A 12687-nucleotide genomic window follows, 5' to 3' on the forward strand; every position below is an offset into this window, starting at 1 on the left:
ACACACACACACACACACACAGGTTTTAAGAAATAGAGGTGTCTTGCCTTTGCTTCCAAATTAGTGCTGTAATTAGCTAAGAGAACAGTGTGTAGCAAGAACTTGTTGAGTCTCACCTACACAGCCCACCCGAGTGGGGTTGAGTTCAAAGTCTGGAGGACAGTTACAGTGGTAGCTTCCAGGGATGTTAACACACACTCCATTAATACAGATGGTTGGGTCTGCACATTCATTGATATCTGAGAAAGAAAGACAAAGTAACAATCTCTAAAGGTCAATAAGTCATTATTTGACACAACAGCAAAGAAGGAGCAGGGACTTTCCCCTCTCTATCTCATGAGAGATGAGAGCTGTTCACTGCTGTTGCTCAATTTCTTTTACACTATTTCAAATCTCCTCAGCACATTGGTGCATAAACAGAGCATCACCGGGGTAGGCAGCTGGACTGGCGTGTTGACTAGTCTTACCTGTGCAGTTGCCTCCACTCCTGTCCAGTTCATAACCAATGTTACATTCACATCTAAAAAGTCCTGGGATGTTCTGGCAGCGCCCATTGACACAGATGTCAGCAAAGGTACATTCGTCTATGTCTGTAAAAGAGACAGAGAGAGAGAATGATAAAGAAAAAGCAGAGAGAGAGAGAAAGAGACAGAGAGAGAGAGAGAGAGAGAGAGAGGCCCAGCTGTGAGGGATTAGTGGATCATGGGATCATGGTGGAAAATTGGCAGCCAGCAATAGGAAGTGAAGGCCGCTCACCTTTGTTAAAGAATGACAGTTCTGGGGCAAAAAAATGCCCAGACATATCCAGACAGACACACACATACACTATCAGAGCAGCAGCCAAGGTTATGAAATTGTGCTCTTCCACATCATTAGACTCTGCACAAGTCATTACTGTCCAGCACTGCCTGAGTTGAGGCAGGGAGGACTGGACAGGATGTTTGACACATCAGCACAATGAGGTCAGTCTGCTCATTCAATTGAATCCAGCAATGTCTTATCATAGGAGGCATGAATCACACTTGTCCGCTACCAGTCATAAATGTGCTCATATGTCGACTCTACGGTAGCTTAGACGGGATTCAAGCAAGATCCCTCCTCAGCTATTTCAGTTGACATGCAATCACATTGATATTTTATTTTACTTATATTATACCCAAATAAAACATCCATTAAAAGGTGCACTGTCTATGGGATACCTAAACAAGGCAAACCTGGATGGCATGTAAGCATATCATCAAGGTTATGAATCCAGATATGTCTGAAAGGTGCATGTAACTTTGTCTCAAACAAGAACTTGAAAAGAAATAAAAGACAGTTTCTTTATACACATATCATTTCAGCCAGTAGGATGTTGGTAGTTAGCCCAAGATTCAGACTATATGGCCTTTTGTTACCACTCCATAAGTGCATAAGTCTGTACAGAGTCTATACAGTCTTTATTAAGAACTTTTATTTGCACTTTAGGTGAGCAATCTCCTCTTGGACGTGGATTTCTATAGTGACTTTGACCGACCACCAAACACCAACATCAAATCAACAACCAAATTTGAAAAGAGAACAAGACCTATTGTTGTCAGTCTCATAACTAGATGTTCTCATGACTAAATCCACTTAGATGCTGAGAATATGTCCAAAATATTATCTCATGAGTTCCATTTGAAGGCAGCATCTGTTTGGATGGGTTGTTTCTCCAAATGGGAAAACAACAACCATTCTCCACAGTAACACCAGTCCTTTTTGAATCAGTCAACATAATGTAGGATGTGGGCACTAATTCAAAGGTCTGGAACCAAGATAACCAGGAATAGCAGTGTTGCATTGTCTTACCCTCGCAGGCCTTGCCCTCAGGAGTAGGGATGAAGCCCATGTCACATTCACAGCGGAAGCCTCCTGGCAGGTTCAGACAGTGGCCACTCTCACACAGGTTGCCGTTCTCTGCACACTCATCATGGTCTGTAGGGGTGATCACCCACACACACACACACACACACACACACACACACACACACACACACACACACACACACACACACACACAGAAACACACACACAGTCTGTAAACACACAATTAATTTTTGTATCTTTTTAAAAGCAAACAATGTGATGTTGTATGTGTGACCTGAGCAGTAGAATCCATCTCCAGAGAATCCATCCTTGCACGCACAGCGATATGAGCCCATGGTGTTGAGACAGTCAGCGTTGTTGCTGCACATGTGTGTACCATTGGAGCACTCGTCAAGGTCTGTAACACAACAAAGTCCACTTATATGTATGCATGGGGCAACTACTTGTTGTATGTTGTGGAAAGGACAAGGCTGGTGCTATTTTAAATCTTTTCTTATTGTTAATACAACCATATTTTTTTCCTTCTTCTTTACCATGTCTGTGGCACTCAGCAACAAGCTCATACTGTATATATAGGTTAATTCAAAAAAAAAAAAAAAGGCTAAATAGTTTCCTGAAACAGCTGGGCATTGTATTTTTTAACAAAAATTAATCAAACTGTTTAATCAAACATTTACCTGTGCATTTGAGGCCATTCCCAATCCATCCTGGAGCACAGTTGCATTTGAAGCCGCCAGCTGTGTTGGTGCAGGTAGCGTGTCTGTCACAGTTATGGGCTCCAATCTCACACTCATTGACATCTGACAAAGAGGAAACAGACAAGAAGCCATGTCAAGAGTGATAGACACTGCTGTGATAGTCTGCATTCTCATTTCAGTGGGGTTCTTGGCATTGTGGAGTGAGTTGATGCTTGGTTTTAATCGCATAAAGACAGCAGCAGGAGACGACAGAACTAAGTATTTCTGGGTCACTGTCTTCGTCCATGTATTTCAGAGCAGAAGGCACTGAGACATTCTCATGATCACCGATACTAATAGCCTTCCTGCAGAGGTTTAATGAGCAGACCCAGTCTCTGGATTTTCATTGCGCAAGTGTGTCCAGGGAGCTAAAAAAAAGAAGAATGGAGAATGGTATCCTAATACTAAGGCCTTGTTCTGTCTGCTCTTTTTGAACTAGTATTTCCGAGGTTATTTTAGGCAAAGATTTCTCTCTTCACCCACAGACCCACAGGCACTCTGCCTCTCATTTGAGACTTTTGTAAAAGCCCTCTTTTAATACTCAAGTTGGGTTTTCTCACCACCCTACATGTCAAGTTTGGAAATGTAATCTTACCCAAATATAATTTCTATAAAAATGTGATGTGGTAATGTGCCAACTCTACAAAAATAAACGTTCCTTCACGGCAAAACCATTATAATTACATCTAAACTCTGCCAATGGATGGAATATTGAAGTACTTAGTAGATAATGTGGTTATAAAAATACCTCTCTAACCTATTGTATGTGGCCCTGGATTCTAATAGATGAACAACAACAATTAATGAGAACAATTCAATTGCCTATTATTAAAATATGCCCTGCCCATAAAATTGTTTATATCCTGCAGGGTGTAACCAATAAGGATCACAGCTGGCAGTGAAAAGATACTGTGAATTGTTCCTCTGGCAGTTCTGACATGATCCACTACAGTGCATGGCACAATGGAAAAAGCCGGTCTGGTGCTACGACAATGAGGACTGCTAATATGAGCCAAAACATCCCTGTGAAACACGGACCAACACAATACCTGGCCCTAAGCCTAACAGCAGTGTTACAGCTTTGATACAGGGATTATGCAAGTGTGTGTGTGTCCCTGTACATCAAGGGAAGCCATGATATGAACTCAATCAAGATGTTAGGATTTATAAGCCAATGAGACACACTTCTCTGTGCGTCTTTCTGAGGGTAGTAATTCAAAACACTGTCAATTAGAGATTAGTGCTGCTGGGTTTACAGTCTTCCTGAGGAGAGGGTACAGTATATTTACACTACATATGATGACAGGGTAAATATAAGGGCAGGGAGCAAACAAATCTCCCTGGATTACAGACGGAATAAAGACAATTTCCCCCAAGCCTTTGATGAAAGAGAGCACAACAAACAGAACACACGTTCTCATGTGGAAATGTAAAATGCAAACAGGGGTTGTTGCATGCGAGAAGCGTGACAGCGGTCACACCTGGTGTCAAAGAAAAAGCTTGATTTAACTAGGGCTAATGTTTGACAGATGAAGGTCAAAAAAGGATTAAAAAGGGATAGCAAAGAATTAAACATCTGGCTACCTGGCTGTCTAGCTATCTCCTAGTTTGTATGACTGCCTGATTCCCTGTCTGTCTGCCTGCCTAGATGTCTAAATTAGGGTGACCAGACGTCCCCGGTTACCGGGGACAGTCTCCGGTTTTGGTGACCTGTCCCCGGCTGGATCTGTCCCTGGAAATGTCCCCGGATTTCACTGTGACTGACAGACCCAATATTGGAATGAAAGAAAGAAAACACTGACCAAACGGAGCCGATAGTCCCACACAGTACACACACAGGCTTCAGACAGCCAGAGCTAGCACTGCTCAGAGCTCAGAGATGTTTTAGAAAGCCGTATTTTACGATGCCAAAATTACTGATTATTTACATGGAGTCTGGTGGGTTTAGCGAACGCAATTTCGCAGACTTTTATGTTTTAAAAAAGGATCTTAATCTTTAACAGAAAGGTCAACCTCCTTAGAAATCCTTTCCATAATGTTGTCAGACACTTAGAATATTAATCTGAGTCTGTCAGTAGCAAAACAAGCACTTTTATGAACGTAAATACAAGCTGGACAATTATCCTATTAACTTACACCGTAGCTTGTTTCTCTGCTGCCAACTGCAGCGATCTCGTTTAATACTGGATCAATGTCAAAGGAAAATATTTCCTCGATCATTTTTATTGTATCCGATACTCAGAGATGGGAAGTATCAAAGTACAAATACTTCGTTACTGTACTCAAGTAGATTTTTCTGATATTTTTCCTTTCCTTTACTATTTATTTTTGTGGCGACTTTTTACTTCTACTCCTTACATTTTAACACAAATATTGGTACTTTCTACTCCTTACATTTTACAAAATTGGCTCGTTACTTTAGTTTTGTACAAGAGGGTGTCATGTTGGAATATAGCGCGGACACGCGCCTCACACCGCGAGCGGGTGCGCGCGCTACACGGAAAAAAAGTGAGTGAAAAGAAAAATAGAATAGCTGTCCGGAGGATAATCAGCTGAGATTGTGTGTGTGCCTCTTTGAGAACTGTAAGTCTTATAACTCATGTTGTCAGTTAACATAAGCCTGTTATTGGTCTATAGTTCTTCTCATTAAATATAAGTTAGCTAGTGGTTTTGGTGTGTTCTTCACCTGTTAGCTAGGTTGCACGTTGATCCTAATGAAGCATCAACACTTTTACAAGCTTTATTCGCTTGATTTTTTTTTTTTTTTAACCGAACTTCAGATACTGTAATTCAATTGACAAGTGGATGGAAACTTAGCTACAGAGAAGTTGTCTCCGTCTGTTTTAACAGACACACCTGGGGCCAAGTTGGAAACCAGAATCAGCTTTAAGACAGTCCTAATCTAGTCCTCAACTTTCACATCATTTCACTGGAGTTATCGTTATTATTGTTTACGTCATCAATACCATATTCAATCTAAATGGATGGGAATATATCTACTGTACGTTGCATTTGACCCACAACTAAGACAACTCAATAGATTTGGCATTCTGCATTTATTCACAGCAAATCATTGCTGCTTGATGGCGCTAACGTTAGCACATAGTAGTATACTACCATGCTTGTGTTACACTACTATGTGCTAACGTTAGCACATATTAGCATACTACTATGTAGTATGGATAGTAGTATGGATGGCGACATGATTGAAAATGAAGAAAACAGAGATCCCAGAGATCCGGCAGACAAGCAGCAAGACATTCCCATCATCCTCGGCCTTATCTGAGAGTGATGTTTGAGACAGTAGGCATCAAGATGGACTCCTGGCCAACGTGCTGGGGAACTTCTTCATTACTCATTGCAGATATGAATCATTTGTGATTCTGTGAGGATTCACAGATCCAGTTTCTTTTCTATAATCTTCCCCCTAACATTTAAATGACTCTACAGTGTGTGTGTGCTCAAATATGGCTTCTGGAAAAAAATTAGATAAAATATGAATGACTAAACAGACATTTAAGCTGCGTAGGGAGTTCTGAAAACGTGGACTTAGCCAAAAATTTGAACAAGCACACCGTACAGTCCCTCCCCTTGCTTCTGTGCTCTACGCCCCCCCCCCTCCACAGCTCCCCACCAGCGGAGCTTGCCGTGAACGCGCAGGCTAGTAAGCAGGGCCCCGATGCTTTCCACTCCTCATGGACAGTAGAGGGGATTTATTCTGAGGGGGTATAGCTTATGTAAAAAAATTGCTTATTTAAAATTTGTATTAAAAGTGTGTAAATTTTTCAATAAAGGGTTTAAATTATTTTATGTAATCGCTCACACTTTGTGTGACAAAAGTAGCACGTTACACAATACTTACGAATTACCTTTTGGATCAATTTAAAACAGTAAACTTCAGTGGAATGATGAATCAGTGAGGAAGCTCAATAAGCCAAGGAATAACCCATATTAGAAATATATCTTAGGTTTTATTTTGCATAGTGGTAAAATAAATCAGCTTTTTTGCAAATACTACGCCAAGGAAATCCTGACATTTGATTTGGACTGAAGACGATTCCTTCACGTGCCTCTGAGTCTGGGCATGTCTGACTGTTGAAGGAGCACAAAGAATGTGTTCAGACATTTGTTTACAAATTACATCCTCAGGGGGAAGAAAACGTGTATGTAAAAAAATAATCAAAAGTAGAAGTCTGCCTTGCCAAACGTTGACAGGGACAGCGCAATAAAAGTAGTTTAACCATAGCACAGTTATTTGATCAACAAAACACCTTTTGGCTTACTAAATGTAGGCATCGAAACAATATATCTATCTGAGGTGAAGGAGTTAGCAAGTAAAGTTAATCTTCACCTGCTACAACAGTCCTGCCGTGCTACAACTAACTGTAAGATTAGCAACAACTACGAGTTAAATGAGATTGTCGCTATCACCAGTGTAGCCTACTGTAACCATCAATACTTAGTTGTGTACGCTTGTTCTTTAAAATTAAACAAATCAGCAGGGATACTTACATGTCGAGCAGAAATGTGGCTACGCTACTCAGAATCGTGTTGAACTCCTCAGTAGGCGTAGCTCCCTCCACCTTGAAAAGCCGCTCGATGTTGACCCTCGTTTTATTCGTGGGCTCGGTTTAATTCTGTCTTTTTTTCGCTTTTCATCATCGGTCTTCTTCTGTTTTCCCGTCTTTGTTTTCTGAGCAGGTGTCACTCGAGAAATTGGCAGTTTTCCTGAAAAGTTGTTTCTCGCCGATTAGCACAGCTGCAGTGCACTAGCAATCTTGAGCTGTTACGCGCTGTGGGGGAGGGGTATGAGCAGCGCGTACGCGATGATTGACACTGCTAAGACAGTCCTCTTGACTCTGATTGGCTGTTTCTGACGGGAGCGGTGTTTTTCTGCAAGTGGCAGCAGGAGCACAGAGAGGAGACCAGGAGCTTGATTTTTTCACAGATTACTGTCTCTTATTCTACTGTCAGGACATAGTGACAGTTTTAACAAATATGTAAAAATACATTTTTACAAAAGTTCCTACTGAAGCTTTAATGAAGAAGTTCCCCAGCACGTTGGCCAGGAGTCCATCTTGATGCCTACTGTCTCAAACATCACTCTCAGATAAGGCCGAGGATGATGGGAATGTCTTGCTGCTTGTCTGCCGGATCTCTGGGATCTCTGTTTTCTTCTTTTCAATCATGTCGCCATCCATACCTATCCATCTAATGTTATGCTATATGTGCTAACGTTAGCACATAGTAGTGTAACACAAGCATGGTAGTTAACACTATGTGCTAACGTGCAGCCTCAAGCGCAATGATTTGCTGTAATAAATGCAGAATGCCAAATCTATTGAGTTGTCTTAGTTGTGGGCAAAGCAACGTACATAGATATATTCCCATCCATTTAGATGAATATGGTATTGATGCAGTAAACACAAATAACGATAACTCCGTGAAATGATGAAAGTTAGGACTAGATTAGGACTGTCTTAAGCTGATTCTGGTTTCCAACTTGGCCCCAGGTGTCTGTTAAAACAGACGGAGACAACTTCTCTGTAGCTAAGTTTCCATCCACTTGTCAATTGAATTACAGTATCTGAAGTTCGGTTAAAAAAAAAAAAAAATCAAGCGATAAAGCTTGTAAAAGTGTTGATGCTTCATTAGGATCAACGTGCAACCAGCTAACAGGTGAAAACACACAAAACACTAGCTAACTTATATTAATGAGAAGAACTATAGACCACTAACAGGCTTATGTTACTGACAACATGAGTTTATAGACTTACAGTTCTCAAGAGGCACACACACAACATCTCAGCTGATTATCCTCCGGACAGCTTTCTATTTTTCTTTTCACTCACTTTTTTTCCGTGTAGCGCGCGCACCCGCTCGCGGTGTGAGGCGCGTGTCCGCGCTTATTCCAACATGACACCCTCTTGTACAAAACTAAAGTAACGAGCCATTTTGTAAAATGTAAGGAGTAGAAAGTACCAATATTTGTGTTAAGTAAGGAGTAGAAGTAAAAAGTCGCCACAAAAAAAATAATAGTAGGAAAGGAAAAATATCAGAAAAATCTACTTGAGTACAGTAACGAAGTATTTGTACTTTGATACTCCCATCTCTGAGTATCGGATACAATAAAAATGATCGAGGAAATATTTTCCTTTGACATTGATCCAGTTAAACGAGATCGCTGCAGTTGGCAGCAGAGAAACAAGCTACGGTGTAAGTAATAGGATAATGTCCGCTTGTATTTACGTTCATAAAAGTGCTTGTTTTGCTACTGACAGCTCAGATTAATTCTAAGTGTCTGACAACTTATGAAAGGATTTCTAAGGAGGTTGACCTTTCTGTTAAAGATTAAGATCCTTTTTTAAAACATAAAAGTCTGCGAAATTGCGTTCGCTAAACCCCCAGACTCCATGTAATAATCAGTAATTTTGGCATCGTAAATACGGCTTTCTAAAACATCTCTGAGCTCAGCTCTGAGCATGCTGCTGGCTGGCTAGCCTGTGTGTGTACTGTGTGGGACTATCGGCTCCGTTTGGTCAGTGTTTCTTTCTTTCATTCCAATATTGGTCTGTCAGTCACAGTGAAATCCGGGGACATTTCCAGGGACAGATCCAGCCGGGACAGGTCACCAAAACGGAGACTGTCCCCGGTAACCGGGACGTCTGGTCACCCTAATTTAGACATCTAGGCAGGCAGACAGACAGGAATCAGGCAGTCTACAAACTAGGAGTAGCTAGACAGCCAGTAGCCAGATGTTAATTCTTTGCTATCCCTTTTTAATCCTTTTTTGACCTTCTCTGTCAAACATTAGCCCTAGTTAAATCAACTTTTTTTCTTGACACCAGGTGTACCGCTGTCACGCTTCTCGCATGCAACAACCCCTGTTTGCATTTTACATTTCCACATGGAGAACGTGGTTTGTTTGTTGTCTCTCTTTCATCAAAGGCTTGGGGGAAATTGTCTTTATTCCGTCTGTAATCCAGGGAGATTTGTTTGCTCCCTGCCCTATATTTACCCTGTCATCATATGTAGTGTAAATATACTGTACCCTCTCCTCAAGACTGTAAACCCAGCAGCACTAATCTCTAATTGACAGTGTTTTGAATTACACCTCAGAAAGACGCACGAGAAGTGTGTCTCATTGGCTTATAAATCCTAACATCTTGATTGAGTTCATATCAGTTTCCCTTGATGTACAGGGACACACACACACTTGCATAATCCCTATCAAACTGTAACACTGCTTTTAGGCTAGGGCCGGTATTGTGTTGGCCGTGTTTCACAGGGATGTTTTTCTATATTAGCAGTCCTCATTGTCGTAGCACCAGACCGGCTTTTTCCATTGTGGCCATGCACTGTATGGATCATGTCAGAACTGCCAGAGGAACAATTCACAGTATCTTTTCACTGCCAGCTGTGATCCTTATTGGTTACACCCTGCAGGATAAACAATTTTATGGGCAGGGCATATTTTATATAGGCAATTGAATTGTTCTCATAATTGTTGTTGTTCATCTATTAGAATCCAGGCCACATACAATAGGTTAGAGAGGTATTTTATAACCACATTATCTACTAAGTACTTCAATATTCCATCCATTGCAGAGTTTAGATGTAATTATAATGGTTTTGCCGTGAAGGAACGTTATTTTTGTAGAGTTGCCACATTACCACATCACATTTTATAGAAATTATATTTGGGTAAATTACATTTCACCTTGACATGTAGGGTGGTGAGAAAACCCAACTTGATTATTAAAAGAGGGCTTTTACAAAAGTCTCAAATGAGAGGCAGAGTGCCTGTGGGTCTGTGGGTGAAGAGAGAAATCTTTGCCTAAAATAACCTCGGAAATACTAGTTCAAAAAGACAGACAGAACAAGGCCTTAGTATTAGGATACCATTCTCCATTCTTCTTTTTTTTAGCTCCCTGGACACACTTGCGCAATGAAAATCCAGAGACTGGGTCTGCTCATTAAACCTCTGCAGGAAGGCTATTAGTATCGGTGATCATGAGAATGTCTCAGTGCCTTCTGCTCTGAAATCATGGCGAAGACAGTGACCCAGAAATACTTAGTTCTGTCGTCTCCTGCTGCTGTCTTTATGCGATTAAAACCAAGCATCAACTCACTCCACAATGCACAAGACCCCCACTGAAATGAGAATGCAGACTATCACACAGCATGTGTCTATCATCTGACATGGCTTCTTGTCTGTTGTTCCTCTTTGTCAGATGTCAATGAGTGTGAGATTGGAGCCCATAACTGTGACAGACACGCTACCTGCACCAACACAGCTGGCGGCTTCAAATGCAACTGTGCTCCAGGATGGATTGGGATGGCCTCAAATGCACAGGTAAATGTTTGATTAACAGTTTGATTATTTTTGTTAAAAAAATACATGCCCAGCTGTTTCAGGAAACTATTTAGCCTTTTTTTTTTTTTTTAATTAACCTATTATACAGTATGAGCTTGTTGCTGAGTGCCACAGACATGGTAAGAGAAGGAAAAAAATGGTTGTATTAACAATAAGAAAAGATTTAAAATAGCACCAGCCTTGTCCTTTCCACAACATACAACAAGTAGTTGCCCCATGCATACATATAAGTGGACTTTGTTGTGTTACGACCTTGACGAGTGCTCCAATGGTACACACATGTGCAGCAACAACGCTGACTGTCTCACACCATGGGCTCATATCCTGTGCGTGCAAGGATGGATTCTCTGGAGATGGATTTACTGCTCAGGTCACACATACAACATCACATTGTTTGCTTTAAAAAGATACAAAAATAATTGTGTGTTTACAGACTGTGTGTTTTTTCTGTGTGTGTGTGTGTGTGTGTGTGTGTGTGTGGTGTGTGTGTGTGTGTGTGTGTGTGTGTGTGTGGGTGATCACCCCTACAGACATGATGGATGTGCAGAGAACGGCAACCTGTGTGAGAGTGGCCACTGTCTGAACCTGCCAGAGCTTCCGCTGTGAATGTGACATGGGCTTCATCCCTACTCCTAGGGCAAGGCCCTGCAGGGTAAGACAATGCAACACTGCTATTCCTGGTTATCTTGGTTCCAGACCTTTGAATTAGTGCCCACATCCTACATATGTTGACTGATTCAAAAAGGACTGGTGTTCTGTGGAGAATGGTTGTTGTTTTCCCATTTGGAGAAACAACCCATCCAAAAAGATGCTGCCTCAATGGAACTCATGAGATAATATTTTGGACATATTCTCAGCATCTAAGTGGTTTGTCATGAGAACATCTAGTTATGAGACTGACAACAATAGGTCTTGTTCTCTTTTCAAATTTGGTTGTTGATTTGATGTTGTGTTTGGTGTCGTCAAAGTCACTATAGAAATCCACGTCCAAGAGAGATTGCTCACCTAAAGTGCAAAAAAGTTCTAATAAAGACTGTATAACTCTGTACAGACTTATGCACTATGGAGTGGTAACAAAAGGCCATATAGTCTGAATCTTGGGCTAACTACCAACATCCTACTGGCTGAAATGATATGTGATAAAGAAACTGTCTTTTATTTCTTTTCAAGTTCTTGTTTAGACAAAGTTACATGCACCTTTCAGACATATCTGGATTCATAACCTTGATGATATGCTTACATGCCATCCAGGTTTGCCTTGTTTAGGTATCCCATGACAGTGCACCTTTTAATGGTGTTTTATTTGGTATATATATAGTAAAATAAAAATATCAATGTGATTCATGTCAACTGAATAGCGGAGGAGGGTCTTGCTTGAATCCCGTCTAAGCTACCGTAGAGTCGACATATGAGCACATTTATGACTGTAGCGGACAAGTGTGATTCATGCCTCCTATGATAAGACATTGCTGATTCAATGAATGAGCAGCTACCTCATTGTGCTGATGGTCAAACATCCTGTCGCTCCTCCCTGCCTCAACTCAGGCATGCTGGACAGTAATGTCTGTGCAGAGTCTAATGATGTGGAAGAGCACAATTTCATAACCTTGGCTGCTGCTCTGATAGTGTATGTGTGTGTTCTGTCTGGATTGTCTGGGCTTTTTTTGCCCCAGAACTGTCATTCTTTAACAAAGGTGAGTGGCGGTCCTTCACTTCCTATTGCTT

The 12687-nt window shown here is 41.1% G+C and overlaps 1 protein-coding gene across 3 annotated transcripts in view; it reads right to left on the reverse strand.

Moving 5' to 3' along the window:
- fbn1 (fibrillin 1) overlaps positions 1 to 12687 on the reverse strand; it is a 71781-nt gene that overhangs the window by 19474 nt on the left and 39620 nt on the right. For all 3 annotated transcript variants that reach the window (XM_032535210.1, XM_032535342.1, XM_032535280.1), the window contains 5 exons: positions 2526 to 2648; positions 2123 to 2245; positions 1831 to 1956; positions 468 to 590; positions 117 to 239 (listed from right to left, as the gene is read on the reverse strand). In XM_032535210.1, coding sequence (XP_032391101.1) covers positions 117 to 239; positions 468 to 590; positions 1831 to 1956; positions 2123 to 2245; positions 2526 to 2648 — 618 coding nt within the window. The remainder of the gene's footprint in view (positions 1 to 116; positions 240 to 467; positions 591 to 1830; positions 1957 to 2122; positions 2246 to 2525; positions 2649 to 12687) is intronic.

Source organism: Etheostoma spectabile, chromosome 1 (genome assembly GCF_008692095.1).
Source record: "Etheostoma spectabile isolate EspeVRDwgs_2016 chromosome 1, UIUC_Espe_1.0, whole genome shotgun sequence".
Taxonomy (NCBI): domain Eukaryota; kingdom Metazoa; phylum Chordata; class Actinopteri; order Perciformes; family Percidae; genus Etheostoma; species Etheostoma spectabile.